This window comes from Patagioenas fasciata, chromosome 8 (genome assembly GCF_037038585.1).
Source record: "Patagioenas fasciata isolate bPatFas1 chromosome 8, bPatFas1.hap1, whole genome shotgun sequence".
Lineage (NCBI taxonomy): Eukaryota > Metazoa > Chordata > Aves > Columbiformes > Columbidae > Patagioenas > Patagioenas fasciata.
Window position 1 is genome coordinate 22771292 of NC_092527.1, and position 22292 is coordinate 22793583.

General features: G+C 35.6%; 1 protein-coding gene across 9 annotated transcripts in view; it reads left to right on the forward strand.

Annotated features, from left to right (window-relative positions):
• Positions 1-22292, forward strand: part of PLCE1 (phospholipase C epsilon 1) — a 157581-nt gene that overhangs the window by 97850 nt on the left and 37439 nt on the right. For 8 of the 9 annotated variants that reach the window (XM_071811917.1, XM_065842872.2, XM_071811913.1 and 5 more), the window contains 5 exons: positions 575-891; positions 13807-13952; positions 15747-16005; positions 16726-16934; positions 21200-21866. In XM_071811917.1, coding sequence (XP_071668018.1) covers positions 575-891; positions 13807-13952; positions 15747-16005; positions 16726-16934; positions 21200-21866 — 1598 coding nt within the window. The remainder of the gene's footprint in view (positions 1-574; positions 892-13806; positions 13953-15746; positions 16006-16725; positions 16935-21199; positions 21867-22292) is intronic. The other variant, XM_071811914.1, reaches the window with a different exon arrangement.

A 22292-nucleotide genomic window follows, 5' to 3' on the forward strand; every position in this document is an offset into this window, starting at 1 on the left:
TGCATTTTCCCAAAGGAATGAAGAATGTTTTGTAACTTTAGACATTTAGTTTCACGATGCAGTGATCTCAGATCGATTATATCCTGTATCAGGAGGAATATGAAGAAAAATGCTGACCCGTGTGGTTTTACATGATCATTATACATTATTTCTTGTGGCAGCAGAGTCCTGGTGCCCCAGTCAAGGCCTCAAATCCCTTTGTACTGCAGACTCTAATATGGAGGCAGAACAGAGCCAGACCCTATGAGATGATCCTTATATTTGAAGTTTGACAAGACTGCAGGTGACTGAAGAGGCATTTGGAGAAGTCAGGAAGCAAGCGTGTTTTGGCAGGCAACTTAACAATCTCAGAAGCCCCAATACAGCTATCTAGCTAATACCAGGTATAGACATACACAGAAAGACCCCAACTAAAAGAATGAATTAAGTCGTTTAAATATAAAGTAGTTAGGATATAATGTACTGCTGAATAAATCAGTGAACAGTTTAACAGAACAAAAAGAACAAGTTGTGTTGCTTTTGCATGGCCCAGCTCAAGGTGAAACCTAGTAAATTTTTATTTGTTCTGTTTTAGAACGTCAAGCGTGTACATCTATGGCTGGCTCCAGTGCCCTTCCCTCCAATGTGGCTGGTATCAGCAAAGAGCTGGTGGAACTGCAGCACCTCATCCAGTTCCCAGAGGAGGTTGCCAGCATTCTGACCGAGCAGGAGCAGGAGCTCTACCGGAAAGTCTTACCCATTGACTACCTCTGCTTTTTAACCAAGGATTTGGGTAATGCTGAATGTCAAAGCAAGCTGCCATCTATTAAAGCTTCCATATCTGCTACTATTCTTTCTTCCCCCAATGGTGAACATAATGCTGTAGAAGACCTTGTGACAAGGTTTAATGAGGTAAGACAAAACTTTTTAAAGGCTTTTCATAAGCATTTTTACTTGGTTTGTGGCTTAGTTATTTCCTTTATCTCTCAGAGCTGAATTTAACTGTAATGGCAAATTTTTAAAACCTAAGTTGACCAGGGAATTTGGCTAAATGAATTGCACTGAATTTAATAAGAAGTATGTGACTGATTTGCTCAGTGAGTTTGGAAAACTGTGACCTAAGTTTATCTTGCACATTGTAAAGTAAACAGGAAGAAAAAAATCGCAGACTTCCATTTTGTTATATTTATAATGACAGTACGGGGTATACTTTGTGTCAGTTTATTATTTTGTTCAGAAGCTGGAGTTTTATTTATTTGCTTTGGATTTTTGTAGACTAAGCATGATCCTAGGAGTCAGCAAAGAATTATTATAAACTAGAAGTTTCTGTATTCTGTATAACTACACTAATCTGCACTATTTATTGTTTTCTTTAATCACTGTGTGTGTCTTGAATGTTGTTGTACAAAGAAGTGTCATTTGGCATTATGCATTTACATAAGCCAAATTGTGAGTTTTTAACTAAAATTTTACTTTATTTTTAGTAAGGTGATCTTCTGATGAGTTTAATAGGAAATTGATCAAGGATTGAGAAAAATGTAAAAAAAATCCACCCCAAATACCCAACCCAAAACAAACAAAAAAAACCCCCTGAATAAAACCTCAGATTTTAGCTGCAGAAAAATCAATTATTTCTTTCTTCCTTTTTTTGTGTGAAGAATATGCAATGTTAACAGTTTCTATATTCATAGAAGTGATGTAAAATGAAGACGGTCTTTTAGTGTGTTATCCACTGCATTCTTGTGCTTTAATAAGAGATTAAAATCATGAAGGTATCAAAAAAGCAACACAAAATTAAGTAGATAGAGCAGAATATGTATTAACCCCTAGTGAACTTCCTGCTTCCTGAGCAAATAAGAATCAGTGACTGAATATTTAGCATGTTTTTAAGTGTTCCCGTTTCTTGCATGTTACTGAAGTTTAAGAAGAGTGTAAATATTCTTCTCTCACCTAATTCTATTATGTGAACATAAAAGTTACAACTTAAAATATGAAGTCTTTAGACAGAGACTAAAAATTGTTTAAATTAGCTCTAGTTACTGTATTTAGGAAAACACTGTGACTGTTGCGTATCTGGAGAGGAATCTTGCTGCTGACCCAGCTCGGATCCTCCTTCCTCTGGTGGTTCTCATACGGTGATCACCAGAGCAAGGGCAGTGGGAAAAAGGTGAAGTGATCAAGTTCTCATATCACCTCGTGGGGGATAATGCCAGAGCAGTTCGTCGGGGCATTTTGGAGTTAGCTGTAGAAATTAGTTTCACCGTCATGTGTTCTGACACTGAACAGTCACGGGATTCAAGAGCAAGCAGGTGGTGAAGAAGTCTTGTCAGAAATGACTGAGAATATTCCATATCAATGAGAATTTTAAGATTAAAGTTACCTTTTTGTAAAATAGTTAGCATTCTCTTTTAATGTTAGAGGTTTGTAACTTTGCAGTTTTTGTAGTCTAGCATTACTTGCTTGATAATGCTACAGGGTAATTTTTCATATAATTTTCATTAATTCCTGAATATCTGGTGCGTAGATTATATCATATTTAGTGCAATGGATTATTTTAAGTATAATATGGAATAATTTTTTAAAACATAAATGTTATATGTTTAAATTGAGTTACTGTAAAATAGTTACTGCCTGTAATAAATCACTTTTTTGCTATTAGCTTTATCTCATGGTGGAGTGTATCAGTTGCCATAGCCAGTCACAAGTGTGAACTTTCAAAATGTCTTTGTTTATAAATGGCAAGAAAATTCTTGTGCAAAGAGTCATGCTTTTGTTGGCAAAAGTCAGTGAGCACTTGCTGATTTTTTTGGCACTGCTTATAGAAATACTGAGGTGTATTTACAGTGTGGGAGCCAGAATGACTTCTAGGATGACAGGCTTCTGATACATAATGGGAAAAAAATAATTTCATGCTATTGTACTAACAGCAATTATAGTACATAGAGCGTTTTTCATAAAGCAAAATGCTTTTCAGTAATTTTTGTGATACTACATCTCGAGGGATGCTTTATAACAGTTTTTTAGAATGACAATATTTGCTGGTTTGTGACACTGTTTATTTAATAAGTGACATTTTCATGAAAGCTTAGAGTGAGTTAGGGCAGCAGAAGTGTTATAAAATGAATTAATAAAAATAATTAAGATTAAAATATTTTCAAAATATTAGAATATCTCTTTAAAAGTGAGTTTAAGTGAAAAGTAGGGGAAAAATTTGGTCTTATTGAGGTAAATTTTATTAGTATTATTTACTGTTTAAATTCTAGTAACTCCCAGAAACCTCCATTCATGACTGAAGTAGCAAATTCCCACTGGCTGCAGAGTTCAAGATGAAGCGGTAGATATTGGGAAACATCACATGGTTCCCTTATACTTCAAATATATTTGCTGTTGCAAGACTGTCGTTTTCTGGAGGTGAATGGTTTAAAAATTGTTGCTGGTGAGATTACATAGAGTAGGAATATCTTCTAATCATTTGTTTAAACCTTTCTTTTTACTGTTGGTTAGTGTTGCTTAAAACAAATTACAGTGGTTAGACCCCACTGGAGTCCAACGGGTACAGGAAAGACTTACACAGGAGGAAGCACTTGTCTTGAGCCGTCAGCCCTAAGCATTTGGCATGGAAACAGTCTATGAAAATTTGCAGGACTGAACCAGAAATCAGTTGCCCTCTGCAGTAGTTGGTGCTTGAAGACAATCAACATGGCTGAATGTGCAATAAATAACTGCTGTTATTTTTCCCACTTCGTTCTCATTTGTCGAAAATCCCAATAGTGGGATAGCCTGATAGATCTACATGATCTGTTTTTAATCTGCAACAATCTGAACACAGTTGTTATAATGTCAGTGGCTGCTCAAGGTATCAGTGGTCTGAGTCCTCTATGTTATGGAAAAGACATGGTTTGTTTACCTCTGGGAACTGTGATAACTGCTCACTGTGCCCCGTTTTGCATGACTTCAGTCAGTGATTTGACCTTAAATTCAGGGGTAGAGCAAGAAACTCTACAGCAGCTGGAGATACTGGATGAAACTAGTAACTGAGTGGCTTTTGTTTCTGATGTGTTAAGATCTTAAAAACCTAAGCAACAAAGATTGGAGATGTAGATTATCCTTATTAATATTCACCCAACATGGACATAGATCCTCTTCATGTACACATTTTTTCTTTTCACTGTCAAGAATGATGGGAAAAAAATGCAGTAGTAAGTAGTGTAGAGACATATAAGATGGATAGCATGGATTAAAGCTGCTGTCAAGCACTCCATGAATAGTAGCACAAACATGCAACTGGTAAATCCTGTACTGCTGAGGCTGGGAAACAGAAACTGCCTTTGTTTAAGAGAGCGTGGTTAGGGCTTTGACCTGACACACAGTTACTAGAAGGGATTCAGGCATTATGTATTTCCCTTTGTCTTTTCTTGTCATGGGTTTCCAAGTATCAGTTTATTCCTTGCTATGTTAATAAAGGTGGCTTCCTTGACAAGGAGCTTGAATAACCAATAACTTGCTTCAAAAATACGTTGGAAGAAAGGTCAGTCATGAATAATCTGCTTGAATCCCACAATATGGAATGAAATACATCCTTAGATTGTATTTAATTTGTATTCTAAAAATTTTGGGTCATTCCAGCTCTCAAGTCTGTACAGAAATTCACAGGAAAAAAATACTTGTATAGTCCCTTAATGTTGCAGTTTGTCTGCAGGATTTACTGTCTCTGATGGAGTTTTCAGGCAGATAGAAGTTCATGTGACATGTAGCCCAGTCACTAAAAATTTGTAATATTTACATATATAGACATGTTTTGTCAGGTTTTGCTTCCCTAGGAGTACTATAGAAAGATGACAGTCATGGTGGAGATTGCTACTGAAGTCTAAATAACTTCTGTGATGTTGCTGTAGGAAGCCTGGTCACTAATGTTTAAGAAATAATTCATAAAACTGCAGTTAAATTAAAAAATAATCAAATATTTAGAGGACTTTTCAACATGTGGAGTAGATGCAGTAGACTTGAAAAAGGAAAACCTAAAAGTGGTGGATAACCACAGAAGAACGAGAAACCCAGACAAAACCCAGAAACCCATGATTATATGCTACACTGCAGAAAGAAGTAATAGCAGTAATAGTAGTAGTATATTTTTCTGCTCTGATAGAGCACTGACTACTAGAAGTTTAGTTTTCATGGATGTATAAAAACTGCAGGAGAAAACTTTTAAGGAATTAAGGAGGTTCTGCAGAGTTAGCAGAGCCCTGGTAGCTGGGAAGAACTTAGGAAAATGGTACCAAAGTGTGTTTTAGGACCCTAAGAACCGTAACAATGTACTTTTTTCCCATATCTTTTTGTTGCCTACTGTGCCTCTCTCTTCTTCATTTAGTTCTTTTATCTGATTTCTTTATGGTATTATGAGTTGGCCCTGCTTCTTTCTCTTGAGTGCCATGTGGTCCTTACTCGGTATTATACCTTCATGATATGTTGTAGTCTTCCTGGGCACCTGTTTCTTTTTCTGTATCTTTACTCTCCATTTATGTTTTTTTCCTCCCAGCCGCTCTTCTACCTCTTGCCAGGAGAGCAACCACAGAAACACAAGTTCAATATACATGTTGTAAACATTTATGTTTCTGTAAACATTGTAAATATTTTCAAACATTGCTTTATATAAACATGAAAAGACTCTGTTGTAACTTCATCTCTCTGGCCACAGCTTCAAGTAAAAGAAAAGGAAAAAAGAAAAAAAAAAAGCAGCATTTAATTTTCCATACTGGTATGTGTACAAAGCAATTGTGCTGTCTTAGATTGAAAGTTGCACCAGATTGAAAGATCATTCAAACAGCTGTCTGAACATAGTCCCACTATGGAACTGAAAATGCAAAATAAAAAGTTCAATGCATGAGGTGATTATTTTGGAAATATCAAACTGCCAAAAAATAGGCTAAGAAGGTAAAAATGTTTGAATTGCTCCAGTATAGCACTGCTACTAGGGTAGTTTCATCATTCACTAAGTCATTTTCATATTCAGTAAAGTTAATTTCAAATATGGCTATTTAGGACATTGATGCTAGTTTTATTTTAGGTGGTTTAAATTTATAAGTTTTCTTGATTGTTCATTCAAAAAACAATTTTAAACCCTCACTAGCAAAACAGAGATGTATCATTTTACTGAAATAACAGAATGTAAATAAATATTGTGCTCTCTCTCTTAGTTCAGCATTTTTTTGCAATGCCTAAATGGGTTTGCATAATACTTTTAAAATGATTGTGTTTGTACAAATATCAAACTGTTTCCAGTCCTTGTTTGGAATAGTGTTTAATCAGATTTAATATGGTAAATGTTCTTTGTAAGGTTATATAATTTCACTCAAGTATGTGAAGGAAAACATCTGTTCATAAGTTATGCAGTTTAAAATACTCAGATTTAAAAAATGCACCTGAAAATTATATTGCATATTATACCAAAAGCCCCCAAATTTTAATAATGACAGCTTAGTGAAACCCATGTGAAATATATCAGTTCTGTGTTAAATACTGCGATCCTTATATTCATCAATATATACTGATGGGTTTGTGTACATTAGCAATGCAAAGGAACACAGTGTAGCCAGCTATTGATGCTAATGCTGTATACTACCAGTGTTTTAAAAACCCTCATAAATAGGAATCTGCTCCATAAAAATAAGAATAATATCCTTGACCAACACTTTTACTTTGTGGAAAGACTTTGTAGTGTTGTGAAAGATGGGTATTTTTTTTTAAGAGGGAGAAGTCAAAGTACAATGATATACTAAGAATTCCGCTTTTAAACAAGACAGTATGTTTTTTCCCTCTTACCGTAAATACTGCATGACATCTGATGATGGTTATTTTTTTACATGGATTTTTCACGTCCTTCAGATTTTACATAAATTTCTTGATTTTATCAAACCAAATCGTTCAAACCAGAATGGCTTGGTTAGATGGGTTACAAATTGTCATGCTTATCCTTTGGATACCAGAAAATTCCACTTCTTGTTTTGTATTCAGAGGTTTCTCATACACATACTTAATTTTGTCAGTGCTAAAATTGCTTGCTTTCTTACTCCACTGTAGGCACTAGTTAAATTAGCTACGATTTATTATAGAAAGATATCCATGGCTAATTTGTGCGTGTTAGGTATTAGAAAAGTTATGTACTGTAATTTTACATTGTGGTAAACCAGAAGATTTTACTTGCTAGCAATGGTAAGTATCAGGTAGACAGCTGTGTTTGCTCATTTCACCTCTGAAAGCTACATCTCTCAAGTATTATGAAGTTCCTAAAAAATGTAATATAAAAATAGAAGACGTCATTTCTTCCATGTAGCATCACCCACTGAAGTATGTAGCTTGGGAATTGCTGTAAAAGCCTTATAAACTTAAGAGTGGAGGAAATGAGTGTGAAGCAGTACAAATAACAAAACGCTGGGCTTTGCAGGTGGAGATTCTTAATAGTTTCCTCCCTCAATACCACCTCTGTATGAAAGATAAAAGATACTACCTTCTGATAAAAGATAAACAATAAATAATTCCTATTAAAAAATAGCATAATACGTTCTCTAGCAACTATATAAAGGCTAGTAAATACTGTTTTTATATATATATATATATATATATATATATATATATACATGAATTATTATAATCTTGAGTACTGGAAGACTAGAAGAAGAAAAGGAATGAAGTAAATCCATGGTAAATTTAGGGATACAGTTAATAATCCAAGATTCATTAAGCACTGTTCCATCCTGTGTTTTGCATGAAGCAGGATTCCTGTACAGTAAATAGTAAACAGTCTCTTAGTTTACACTTGTAAGAACTTGAAGGTCATGTGCCATAACTAGAGGATCAAGTTCTGTCATGGGTGTCTCTTTTATGTCCTTCATATTTTATTGGTAAAAGCAGCTGAGCCTCAGTAATAAGTTATATCCTGCCTCTGACAAATTGGGAGATTTTTGCCTGCATATAGACTTGATTTTAAATCGGTGGTTGTTCAGTGACTGGATAATCAAATACGCAGGCTGATATTATATGTTGAATGATTGATACAGATTTTTCATGTTTAAAAGTTCAGGGTGAGTTTGTTTGGTTTTTGTTAATAAAATCCTATACTTTAAAAATATATATTTCTCCTAATTATTCTGACAGTTGAGTTATAGGAACTTCTCTTTCTAATTGCCTTAAAAAATACAAATTAAAAAAAAATAAATCTGAAAATCAGAACAGAATCTCTGAAGCCTTCTGGGAACATGATGTCCTAATTAATGAAGGTTTGTCTGTCCTAAATAAAGGTCTATCATTGCTACAGTTCTGAAAAATTCCAAGTTAGTAGAAACATTGAATGACACTAAGTCACTGACTTCAAAATACTCACAGTATGTTTGAAGATTAACACTGAGTTGTAATATGCCTTTCCCAAATGAATTAGCAATATCTAACTTGAATTTATTTATAAACTTTAATCAAAGTAAGATAAACCCAAAAACCTTTAAAAAAAGTTTATTGAAAAGAACAGATCTCAGATCTCTGCAGTTTAAATAGTAAGAGGGGATAGAAGAAGACAGTTTAAAGAAACGTAAAGCTTTTACAGATCTTTTTGTGTTACTGTACTTGAGATCATTGCTAAGCTACAATTTGGCACAATGTTGTCAGTGCTATTAGGGCACCAGAAAATATTTAAATCTTAAATAAGTATCTATTTAATTTGATATTGTTTACTACTTAATATTAGTATGCAGTAATCCTGAAGGACACTGATTTTTATCCATCTGAAGGATGTAAAGATAGATGTAATTATCAACTTCAGTGGATTGTTTTTCAATTGATGACTTTTCTTGTGTCTTATAATCATGTGGATTATAGTAATAAAGCCAGGATACTTTTTCTCATACTTTTGAGAGTCATCAGCAATGCAGCGGAAATCTATTTATAGGTTTGCTGTGGTGATTTCTGTTCTGAAGGGAGTTTAAAATGAGCCATGTAAACAGAACTATGTAAGTCGATTGTGAAAAAAAGTAAACTCAGGAAATAAGGGTTAATATGTTGCTATGTAGATTGTGATCTGACATTAAAGTTATATCTAACACAAAAACCTGGTCCAAAAAGTGTTACTGCTCATGCTGATGAATCCATGCAGTGTATTTTGATCTTCTTGGCAAGGCTGCTACTGTCCGCTCTCTTGGCTGGGCTGTGCTGTCTCTGGTCCCGGAGCCAGCTGGTTCAGGTAGTGCCCGAGCTGTGAAGATCTCTCGCTGCCCTAGCGTTCACCTGGTAACCAGGCAGCTGGTACCTGATGGTGCTTCATCTTCCAGTTCGGTGCTCCTCAGCTGTGATGCAGCTGGGGAGGTGGCTCTGCAAGCCAACCGAGAATGAACTTCTGGAAGAGAAGGTGCCGTTCTGTATCCTCTGGCTGATGTGTCCAGAAGTCAGAGCCTGCCAGGATGGAGCTTCCCTTTCTTCTCTTCCCCTGCTGGAAAACCCCTTTTGGAGGTGGAAATCGCACCTAGTTTTGGTGATAGAGAAATTGTGCTGCTTCAAAATAGTGTCTGTGCTACTTGCTTGCCAAATGGGAAAAAGCAAAGTTTTCGGTTCGACCTCCAGGTGAATTCCATTGCCACCAAGAAATAAATACATATACAGGGTTGTGCCCTGCTTTCTTTGTGTGAGGTGCATCTAGCTCAGGTGTACACAGGAAGCAGCTGAGGAACTTTCATTTGAATGAAGATCTTGAAAACTTTGTTATTTCTTGTGGCAAAAATGTAGTATATGCATTATTGGGTATTTTGGGGATCCTATGGAACCTCCACAGTCATTTGAGAATGTCAGTGATTCCTATGGAGGCATAACTTTGAGGATATACTCTGGACTACTTACATATTTATCAATAAATCACAAAATCAAGAGTATGTTTATTGAGTGTTGTTTTAATTAATATAATTAAGCTTCCTCTAAGCTGTCACACATGATTTTTCCTGAAGATCGCAGTACTTTCAATTTACCTGCATTTCGGTGTTGTTTGTACATGGTTCATTTTACGAATGTCGTACCCAAGCTATTCCTGTGTGCATTAATTTAAGACCTTTAGAATATTGTTCTTCATTATAAAGTTCTTGGATCCATCAGTTCAGTCTGTCTGGGCAGAATAAAATCTTCAGGGAGTTCAGAGCTGGGAAATGACCTCAGTCAGCTGAGGTCCAGCTTTGATTTTCTGCTCCTTTAAAGCCTATTGATTCAACCAAATCTCCCACCTTCAAAACTTCTATGACAAAAATCCCCTCTGGCATTTTAAATGGATAACTGATAGTTCAGCTCATTAATTCTGTGTTTGTTTCCTAGCTGGGCTCTAGGACCACATTTAATTTGTGGGAAGTGCTCCCTCAGCACTGTTATCGGACTGAATGCTCTTCCCTTTCCAGCTGTCTTCACTAAAAAAGCTAGGGCTAGGAAAGCTGTTGCAGATGTTAGCCACAGCACTCAACAAAAACCTCACTGAATGTAATGACATGACCATTGTTCCCAGCTCCTGTCCTCTGCTCCCTCCTTTCTGACAGTACTGTTCCATTTTAATCATCTCTGTTCTAGTCTCAAACTGATGAAACCTTCCAGTAAATCAGTTTTGGGCTACCAGGCTATTTGAGAAGCCCATGTGCTTTCTGAGAAGTCCCCCTTTCTGGGGCCTATATAATGCATTCAGATTCATCACCCAACAGTCTCTGAATAATTCACAGAAAAACTTTATGGAGACCTGACACCATTCAGACCACCAGAACGGTCAATTTATACTCCTGGCAATTGCTAATTATGACATAAAAGAACTCTGAATCAAAACAGTCTGTAGCATATGTACAGGAACAATTCTGTTTCATTCCTAAATTCATAAACGTGTATAGTGATATGATTGAAATTTTCCATTATCTGACTGTCTCAGCCTGCTCTTTGCACTTTTCCTCATCTCCAGGAAAAATGTCAATACTAAAGTTTCTAAAGCAGGCATGTTCCTTATTTTTCTGGACTGGATGGTATCTTTAGATGCTCAGTTCTTTCCCCTGATTCTGCCCAATCCATTATATCTGCCTTTGCTTATTCTGTTTTTAAATTTAGAGATTTACACACTTTCTTTTTTCCTTCTTGTTTAGTGAAAGATTTTATTAATGTTTTCTACTCTTCCTGTAAGTCTATTCTTGTCCTGCAAGAGGAGTGAACATAAACTTCATGGGAGACTACTGCCTTTTGCAACCTTATTTTGCTCTTACATACACGTATGTCATCTCAAGGCTGCAAAGGAGTGTTCATGCTGACCTTTATCATTTTTTGTTTGCTTTTACAGAGTGTTTGTAGGAGTTTGTCATAACTGTTTATAGCAGTCCTAAACTCTCTATTAAATAAAATTTCAACAAGTAACTGTCCTAGTTTCAAGATTGCTTCTCAGTGAGGAGTCTGAATTCAGTTGCCTTTTTAGACATTCTTAGTTAATTTTGATATTGTTTCTCCTGACCATTACATCTTTACTACCTTATATTAAAACGGATCTGTTAAAAATTGTATTATTGTTTAAAATGTTTAAACAAATATTAATCAAACTGTCATTACCATGCTTGGTATTTTGTACCAAACAAATATTATTTTTTTGTGTGAGGTTCCATGTTTAGCATTTACAGTATCTTAACAGAGCCATTTCTGGAAAATCAGAATAATATCCAAAAACAATATGTAATTTTATTCCAGCATACATGAACAAACCTGTTCCAAACTTGAATCACAGATTTAACTGTTTTGTATTACTTTTTTTTTTTTTTTAACTTCGTTACCTTTTATTCTGGTTTTGCCCTTGTTTGACCCCCGTGTCTGGCAGTGCTCTGGTTTGTATTCGGGTGTTTCTTCGTCGTTGTTGGTTTTTTTTCCTCCCATACCTTGTGCTCTTCAGGTGTACACTTCTGTGTTGATTCTGGTTTTACATTTTTGGAATAACCAACTGAGCACTTCAAATGAAATTTCAGCTAAATTCAAGTTCTCATTCAGGGCTGTTGCAGCAATTAGATATATCTTCTATAGATATATCTTCTAATAGTTTTTGTTTGTTTATTTTTGTATTGTGACCTCTACAGCGACAGTGCATCAAGGCTCTGTTTGGGAAGGCTACCCAAGCGTGTTCACATGTACAATATTGGACTCTGGTAGTTCTACCTTTGTTGAATACTCTGTACCTGTTATCTGTTCCTCATCTTTTCTGGTTTTTACTTGTTAGTTATAAAAATGTACAGTAATTACTAAAACAGTAGTTAACCTATTTTCTTTCAATTATCACTAGAATTGAAGCAGGTTTCTTCCAGCTCTTACCTTCCATACCGAAGTTTTTCGATGAGGGCTGGAGCAGGTAGAATACTGTATCTTAACGTGTCCATTGTCCCTTGATCCTCACATCCCATTAGAGCATCCCCATGGTATGCACTCCTGAGTATGTCCTTACTGCTTGAAAGACAGAATGATTTTGTAACCTCATTTCTTCAGGAATTCAGTCTTAAAAATGTGATTTGTTTGTACACACATGTACTTTGCATATACTGGCGCTATGGCTTGTCTTCTCATCTGCACATTTCTCATTTATTGAACTTGATTGATTTGGGCATCAGAAAAATTAAACGGTAACTTAGATTTTTCATATTCTTTGGCTGTTCTTCATCAGGAGAGGCTCAGAACACTGTGTCTGTATAGATGTGCATAAATGGAACCCTTACGTATTTTTAGTTTGTTTTTTTTTTTTTTTTTTAATCTGTTAGTATTAATGCATTTACGTTTTATTCCACATGCTTGTTTTTTTAAATAAAAGTCTATGCCCCCTGAGGGGTGAACTAATGTTTTCTAATTTTTGTAAGTCTCTCCTTGCACTGGTATTGTCTGTAAACACTTGAATCCTTCAGGACCAAAGAATGGAACTCATTGTCAGTAAACAAATCACGTTTATTTCTTCCTACGTGTTTACGCAATGACAAAAATCAAGACCCCAGGGAATCATGTTGCAAAAAGAAACAGTTGGTTTAAATTAGGTTTCCATGTAAGATATAGCTACTTTTTATGGATGTTGTGGGAACATAAATCGGAAAAAAAATCTGCACACTGATAAAATGCGGGATTGATTTTTATTTGTTTAAATACAAACAGAATCATGTACTAAGTTAATATCTGATTCTGGCATTAATTAACCACTGAACAGAAGTTGATAGTATAGTGACACTTAGGAAGGTGGTGGGTTTTCTGTTTTGTTTCTTCTTTGTTACTTCATTTGTGGTCTTGCAAATAGTGTGAATGATTTAAAATGTTCAGTGCATATAGAAATTAGCAAATTTGTGAGTCACATACAGCTACCAGTTTTGTTAAGCAAAAATAAAAATTCCAATTTATCAGTTTTCACTGTCCATGTTGTAAGAAGCTGGGTTATTCAGTGCGAGGCTGAGATTTGTAAGCTGTTAGTGAGAATTTACACTGCAGATCTCTCCGGCAGCCTTAGAAATCAGCACTACCTTAAGCTGTCCATTTTCTTCCATGGCCTGAATGCATATTCAGAATATCTAAACATGCAGTAGTTTTTTGTTTAGTATAACTACTTCTAGAGTAGTTAATGATATGACTGTTCTGATGTGAGTATGTCTGTATATATGGTGTGTTTGCAATGCATATTTGATTTGGCCATGAGTGTGTAAGCAGAATTATGACTGATACTCTCTTGATGGAAGGAAACAAAAAAATCCCATGTTATCCATCAAGTATGAGTGAAAGCTCCGAGTGACATTGGTTTGGCTGACTGTCCTGTCCGTTTTATTTTACAAGGTGAGCTCGTGGGTTACCTGGCTGATACTGACTGCAGGTTCTATGGAGGAGAAACGAGAAGTCTTCTCATATTTAGTTCATGTGGCAAAATGCTGCTGGAATATGGGCAACTACAATGCTGTAATGGAATTTCTGGCAGGGCTAAGGTACTGGCAACTCTTCTTTTTAAATGGCTTTTCAGTGACAGATTACACTGCAGATTCTGTTAAGCAGAGATCTCTAGAGAACAATGGACTTAACAGAATCTGTGGCTAAATCACATCATCTCACCCTGTGACTTTCTAGTAATCCCCTTTGGACAAATGAATCATGCTAAAAGCGTTTTTTTTCAAAATGCTCTGGAGACACCATTTGTTTTCCTCATACATGCTAAAAATGTTACATTAGAAAACATACTTAAAAAAAAAGATAAATTTTTTAAATGTGAAAAGAAAGTGGGAAAGCAGTTGTGGTGTATCTGATCAACCAAAACTAATGTAACTTGGGTTTGGAGTTTCCAGAACGTGAGTGAAACAGAATTATGATAATGTTCTAAAAGTGTCAGTCTCGAGTTGTAGGGGAAAAACCAAAACCACCACCACCAACAACAAACCTAAACAAACAAATACCAAAACTGACAAAACCAGACAAAGAGCTGTGCCTCTTTTTTAACCTATCCAATATACTGACTGATGTTGGGATCTCATGCTGTCATGGTCTTATATAGCCAGACCTGCAGTGTCTGAGGACGAAGGCAGCTTGTGGGGTCAAGGACAGTTTGTTGCTCTCAGCTTTCCCGTGGAACTGCAGGTTCCCCCGGGCCGGGTGAGCGGGAACACTGTGCCTGTGCACGGGCAGCGAATGGGACTGAACAGGGGTCTTGGCTTTGACCTTCCTTGTATATCATGTTTGTGTAACAAAGCTTTAAAGTGTTTGTATTGCCACTCTTTGTGGTTCACTAAGGATTCTCATTGAGCTATTTGTTTATAGTTTTGGTTTATAAAACACATTTGAAACACTCGAAGGTACAGGGAGTCTTTGAGCAGAATGCATCCACAGCCTCCAAGCCATGTAATTTGTGAGGGAAAATGCAAAGCCAATTAAGGGCCTTATTTTATCTGTAATACATCTGCACAGCACAAGGGAAAGAGGAGAGGAAGGCTAGCGCTGATCATCAGTGTTTCTGGGTCAGGGACAGAAAGTGGGGTTAAGGACATTCTCCTGTTAGCATGTCTACAGACCCTTTGGTATGTCTGGGGCCAGGGGTGGGTGAGAAGTCCATCTCATTGCAGAGGCACACAGCTTACAAGGTGGGAGACCTCTCAGTGGCACTCACAGTCCCCAGAGAGCATCAGGAGCTATTTCTGTTTGAAATCAAAGATTCCTTTCATCTGCCGTGCTGCATTGATGCCTGGGAGCTGGAACATGGTCCTGACTTATTTCTGTGAAAAGAAACAATTTATTTCATGAGTGAAATGGAAAAAAAAAAATCAATGTAAACTATTTTAAATAAATTTAATTTAAAAAAAACCCTTTTGCTAACTTTATGATTCTTCATAATACAACTAAATGAATTTGTAATAAACCATCTGGTTTATTTTTTGCCATTTCCCTAATCTTTTCTTATTTCTTCTCAAGCCCTTATAAATTTAGGGCTGTTATACTATGAAAATGTTAGAATGCCTGCTGGTATGTCTTGTGCAGCTAGGCTTATATTAAAATGTCAAATGCTACTCCCATAGATCAGACTGCTTGTTTCTCTGTTTTATTTTTGTTCGTTAATAATTCAAAGAGGGGAAGATGGTCCAGAATTTTCATAAAAATAATGACCTTGATTTCATTCATTCATTTATGAGTAATGATGATAATTTCCTCTGTTACATATATGCTGCAGGTATTGAACTTGAATGTAAATAGTTTTTATTTTTTTAAATAAATGTTGTGATCTCTTTTTGCAATAGGTCAAGAAAAGTTTTAAAAATGTGGCAATTTATGGACCAGTCTGATATTGAAACCATGCGAAGTCTGAAAGATGCTATGGCACAACATGAGTCATCATCTGAATACAGGAAAGTGGTCAACCGGGCACTCAATATTCCAGGCTTTAAAGTCGTTCCTTTCTGTGGTGTATTTTTAAAAGAGCTTTGTGAAGTTTTGGATGGAGCATCAAGCCTCATCAGACTCTGTCCACGGTATAACTGCCAGGATGAAACATTAGAGGTAAATGAGATTGATATTCTAAGAGATTATGTTCATAGCCATCCAGTATTTTCTTTTACATTATTTTTATTATTTTATTTTGTATTGTTTATTATTCTATACTAAGGCATAATCTAATTAAAGTTTTCTAAACCACTGTTGCCACATTGTTCAGTTACATGGACTTCCAATTTCATTCCCATAGTTACTGTAGCAGTTTAGGTTTGGTTGTTTATACCTGGTTCAGTATCAGGGTACTGAGAAATTAACATTAGTGTGAAAAAGATCATGTTTATACTTTGGGTAAAGTAAGTATGTAAATCTTTAAAGATGTAACTATTTTCTGTTAAGTGCTCTGACCTTCCACGTAGCTCATTGGGAATTAGAATTGTTTAATTTCCTTAAAAACAGAATTTAAAAGCTCAGTGGATCAAACTTCTCCTCTATGAAAATAATAAATTCCTTTGAGTTTTATCATTTTGGTTTTAAAGGAGAAATGCCACTGTTACATGCAAAGATGAAGACTGAGGCTTTTAGAAAGTTTTCAGTAGTTATTGGAACTTACATTACTTGATTTATGCAGTGATTTGGTCTGTTTAGGGTTGGAAGTGGGTACAAAATCCCATTAGAAGCTAATAGGAAATACATGCTAAATATTGTGAATTCTTGTAAAAATGTCTCCAATGGGTAGATGACACAATATTTTAGTTATTACTATATTAATCTTTTAGATATCTCTAGTTTGTTTCAGATTACAGTGGACAAGATAATTTCTTGCAACGAGTAGGCCACGATGGTTTAAATAATCCAGAAAAAGAATCAACAGCAATCAGTATCTTTCAAACTATTCGGAGCTGCAGTCGCAGTTTGGAATCTGAAGAGAGTGAAGATAATTTTAGTGAAAGGAACAATTCAAGAAAAAACTCTTTGAAGGACAAAAACCGGTACCAGTAGGTCTCATTTTATTTTCTAGTGTCACCTATATATTTCATGTTTTTGATCTTTAATTTCCTTTTACCCAGGCTCACTTTTAGAGATAAGTGTGACTTTAAGATCTTCCCTTGTATTCATCCTCTTCCAATTCATAACTTTTCTCCCCTGTACTTATGCTAAGTAGCTGATACTCAAATGCTTGGAAACTCTCTGTATAGTTATATTTTTCCCTCATGATGTAATTACTTCCTCTCACGATAAGGGTAAATCCTTTTCGTCTTACACACGGAGCTTTAAAAATCCACAGTTACGATTACAATTTTGATCTGTGGTGACAGGAATAGCACCGGGACATATCTGTTATCAGAGCTGAGAACATTATATTCTGAATGCTTGGGCGATGTTCTGCCTCCTTCAAAATAAAGGTTATTTATTATCCTTCAAAAGACCTTTGCTTTTAAGGACATGTTTGCTAGAGGCTTTTAAATTATGTCCAGAAAACTTCTGCAAGTCAGTGCACATTTTGAATTTGCAGGTTGCTGTAGTCCTTCTATTTTGCATAGAAGTTGACCTAATTGCACCCCATATAAAAAAAGCCCAGTGTTCAGTAATCTCAGATTTTCACTTTCGAAGACCTGGTGTATTATGTACTGTTCACCAGCAAGAAATATGGTAAATACAAAGTTTAAGACATCACTTGTTTTTCTAAAATGCTTCTTTCCAGTGAAGCTACAGCCCATATAGACAAAGGTGGGTCAGCTTTAAACTAAGTAACTGTGTTAGGGTAACTTAAAATGGAGTAACAGAACTGTAGTGTTCAGAGGTGAAGCACTGTAAAGTTACATGAGGGCTTGCAGAGAGCACGCTTTGGTCACTACTTGAGTTATTTTACTGACAGTGTGTCTCAGAAGTATCCAACATATTTCAGCTACTTACACATAAAATCTAATAAGTGACTGCCTGAGAAGGAACTACTATCTTCCTGTTTTAAATGTATTTATTTCATTAACATGCAATTCTGAATTTAATTTCAAATAAATAATCATTATTTCCTGAAAGAATGGTTTCTAATAGAATTATTCTCATCTGGCTTTAGTTGCTTCTGGAAAGTGGAGTAGCAGAATAAGCCAAGAAAGGCAGACCTACTTCTCTGTCCATTTATGCTGTCTCTTGACTTACTTCAGTTCAAATACTTTTTCAGGAATTATTTTTATTAATTAATATGCTTTAAAACCAGCATGCAACTCACAGCTCAAGTGGAGAATAAGCTAGGGAAGTTAACATTTCACTTGGATGAACAAAGTAGAATTTAAATATAGCAGAACAGTATGGATAAAATTAAGTTCTCTTTGTTAAGTGTTTATGAAATAATTTCTTGATAAATTAGTTATTTATGCTTAATATTTAAATATAATCTAGTAAATTCCACTTTAATTAAGGTAGAAAGTAAATGAAAAAAAAAAAAACTGAAATGAAAGTTTAAAATTTAAATGAACAAAACTGCAGGTAAGTAACTAAAGTTATGTTTCCTGGTTCAGGCTACTAACTACTCAGTTATTAGTGTCTGCAGTTCTGGTGCAGCAAGTATTTTAAAAGTGTAGTTTTTAATTTTAACAGTATAATTACTTGTAGAAAAATACTTCTGAAACTATTAATTTAGCTCAAGTACCTCAAAGACTTTGGAAGTTCCTTATTCACCCTCTGTCTCTTTCCTGGGCATTCCAAGAGCTGGGTGAGGCACAGGAGCAAACCGTGCAGGGGCAGAAGGGCCATATTCTGTGATGCCTCTTGTATGGAGGCTGCAATGTTTGGTTTATTTTTAATGCTATGAACAACTAAAGAGTGCTAAGGAAGAAACTAGGTCTCTTTCTTGTGAGACCTAAGTCATATTTGCATACAGTATTATAAAATCCGAATTACATAATAATTATGTCTTACCTGATAATTGTAGTATTGTGGTCATAAAGGCAGAAAAATGTATAACAAGTTTCTAATTATTTTAAAATTGCAAGGAAGATTTTCAGTTAGTTTGCCTAATGCTGATTTGGATTAGTATTGTGGAACGTGAACCCACCAAGGCTGGCAGATTAGTTTGATTTGAAGAAAATGAAAGCCATCTAATAAAATCAGTGGTTATAATTACTTTCCCATTTGTGTTAGCAAGTAAACTCTCTCACTCTGTAATCAGTGACATGTCTAATCACCCTGAAATTCTGTACATGCCGGATAAATATAAAACTCTGGTCATTATTAGAACTCCGTCCTAACACTTCTCAAATAAATAGAAAGAGATAAGAAAAGACACACAAAAAAAAGAAGTTTGAAATACAGTTTGTATAGAATTGTTAATCAAATGACCTATTAATATACTCTAAAGTTTGAGGCATCACTCTATTAACCTAATCTCATAATCAATTTAAGCTTTCCTAATTACAGTAAATACCTTTTAAAATACTAAGAGAAAACTTCAAGCTCTTTCCTTTTCATATCCTCTGCAATTTTCCTCTCTAAAACTGTTTTAACATTTTCTTTATCCTTTCTTTTCATTTCCTTGCATCTCAGTGCAGCACATGTAAAGAAAGCTTCTGATTCAAACCGAGTTCTGTAAGTGTGTTCCAAATAACTAAGAGCTGTGTCGCTGCCGGCAGCTGATGTCAGAGGTTGTTTCTGTATCTGGTTGCGTGTGTGTGCTTGGCTTACCTGCTTCCTGTACATGTTATCTGCAGAATGCCGGTGCTATCAAAGGTGAAATAAGGCAAAAACAAAGCTCTACTGTTTCTGTCTCCACTAAACGAGACTCTTCCAGCCATGCACATTTAGTCTCAGAATACATTTTCTAGCATTTTTGCAGAGACTTTGATTGTTTTGAGGGCATAGTGGAGAAAGAGCTGCTTCAGTTTAATTTGAAAATCTTAATCTTGTATAATACAGTTAAGTATTTTAATATACATGTGTCTGTTAAGAGTCTAGTGAGATCGTTTATACCAGCTCCATTATAATGCATGATCTTTAGGAAGATTTCTTAAGAAAATAGAGCTACAGTTAAGGCTGATGCAGTTATTCTTCCTTTGTCACTCTTCTCACCACAAGCAATAAAACCTCAACCTGTTGGCCAATTTTTACTAAATTGGGCAGAGAGGTAGAGATCTCACTGATAAATAAATTCATAGAGGAATCAGTAGAATTGATGTGTGGAATAAGGGAAAAACTCAAATTAATTAGTGCCCTGGATAGGGAAGAGTTTGAGGAAGGAGCTAGTGGTTATCCATGCTGTTTAGCTTTGGAAGGTAGTATATGTGACTTGGAATAAGTAAGAACATGGATCATCTTTTGCTCAGCTGGCAGGACATGGGCAGATGCTGAGAGACTGTGGCAATATGAAGGGGAAGCACTGAGGATATTAAGACAAGATGCCTTGAAGAATATGCAGAGGAAGCTGGTTTGGATTTTATTGGCCAGATATCCTTAGGAAAATGTGCTTCATTAGTTCTGCTGTGCATGGAACAGTTTGCTCTTTTTTGTGTTCATTAAAGCAGTATCAAAATATTGAACATTTGTGCATCCATACATGTTAGAAGCTTCTGCAGGGAAGAAATTTTATTTAAACTACCTCATTTATTAGTTCAGTATTTTGCTCTGTATTTACTGTTTCTAATTATGGTAAAATATTTCAAAAATTTTGGTTGCTGCCTACAAGTTTCATGTTAATATTTTGCTTAAGTAAAAGTAGATTTTCTAATGGAAAGTATCTGATAAAATTCTTAGTACATTCTGATGAGGAAGGTATGTATTTAACCACTATTTTACAAATGTTAAACAGTGAATTATGTAATGTGAAAGGTCTGCATATTGAATCAACAACAGAACAGAGGTTAGAAGACCTGACTTCAGTCCACTAGATCCTACTAACAGTTTCCACATATGATACTTGATATTTCAACTGAAGCAATCTTATGCTGTGGATTTAGAAACTGGAATCATTTGGCTTTAAGATCCAAATGGACTTTTTTTTATTGTTAATGTAATGTTTGGAAAGTTCTAAGAAAATACAATTATATTATTACAGGAGTTATAATTAATCATAGCAGCAACTATTAATTAATTCAAAATTGCAATAACATAAATTGTAATACTTCGAAAACTACAAATGCTCCCCTAAGTCCAACTTATATAGCAATGATAATATTCTTTTTATTTAAACTACAGCAGAAAAATATTCATCAATCATAGTATAAATCAGCACATGTATCACTGTAAGTCTCTCATCTTTGTTTACATACAGATTTATAATCGGAGATCTTTCAGATTCTGAAAGTGATATATTTGAGCAGTTGAAGGAGTGGGACACAAATTCAACAGAAGAGCAACAAAATGCTTTCTGCCATGGAATAGAACTCATCCCTTGGTACGTGCTGTCTATCAGGGCTGACGTCCATCAATTCATGCAACAAGGGGCAACCGTCATTCATTATGACCAGGAGACACATCTCTCAGCACGGTGCTTTCTTCAGCTGCAGCCTGACAATAGTACTTTGACTTGGACAAAACCCACAACGGTTTGCCCTGCAAATGCCAAGGCAAAACTGAGTGTGCTGGGTAATACTGCTGAGCTTGGTAAATACCAGTTTCCTGGTAATACTGGACTGGTGGAAGGTTTCTTGGACTTGTTTTCAGCCAAGGCGGTATATATGGGACATTCTGGCATTGATATGCACACTGTGTGTGTTCAAAATAAACTTTGTAATATGTCCCTTGAAGAAAATGGTATAACACTACTTTATGGACTTCAGACTACTGATAATAGGTTGCTGCACTTTGTTGCTCCAAAATATACTGCCAGAATGCTGTATGATGGATTGCTGGAGTTGACTAAAGCTGTAAGAAAAATGAGGAGATTCCCTGATCAAAGACTGCAGTGGCTACGGAAACAGTATGTCAGCCTTTACCAGGTAAAAGATGCTGTGATTTTGTGTGAGAGAAGTTCAGATATGTCAACAACTTAATGTAATGCAGTTAGTTTATTTTGTAAGCAAGCTGAGATTAAAGATGAGCACCAAAAATCTCCAACTTTGTAACACAAGTCAATAAGATCTGATTCTGTACATAATGTTCCGTCAAGCCTTGCATGTTTTCCATACACTGAAGTTAAATCTCTCTTTATTATGAACCTCTTCATATGTTTGGAGTTTTGGAATAAGTATTTCATTAAAGAAAAAGCAATGGCTGTACTTGAGAAGGATACTGAAGTACTGAGTGATGGGCCAAAAAAAAAGGCAATAGCCCTTTGGTATTCATGCAGTAATTAAAAATTGCCTCCTCTTGATGTTTTGTCTTTCATTGGTTCCTTAGAGATGTCTACATTATTGCTTAAGAAA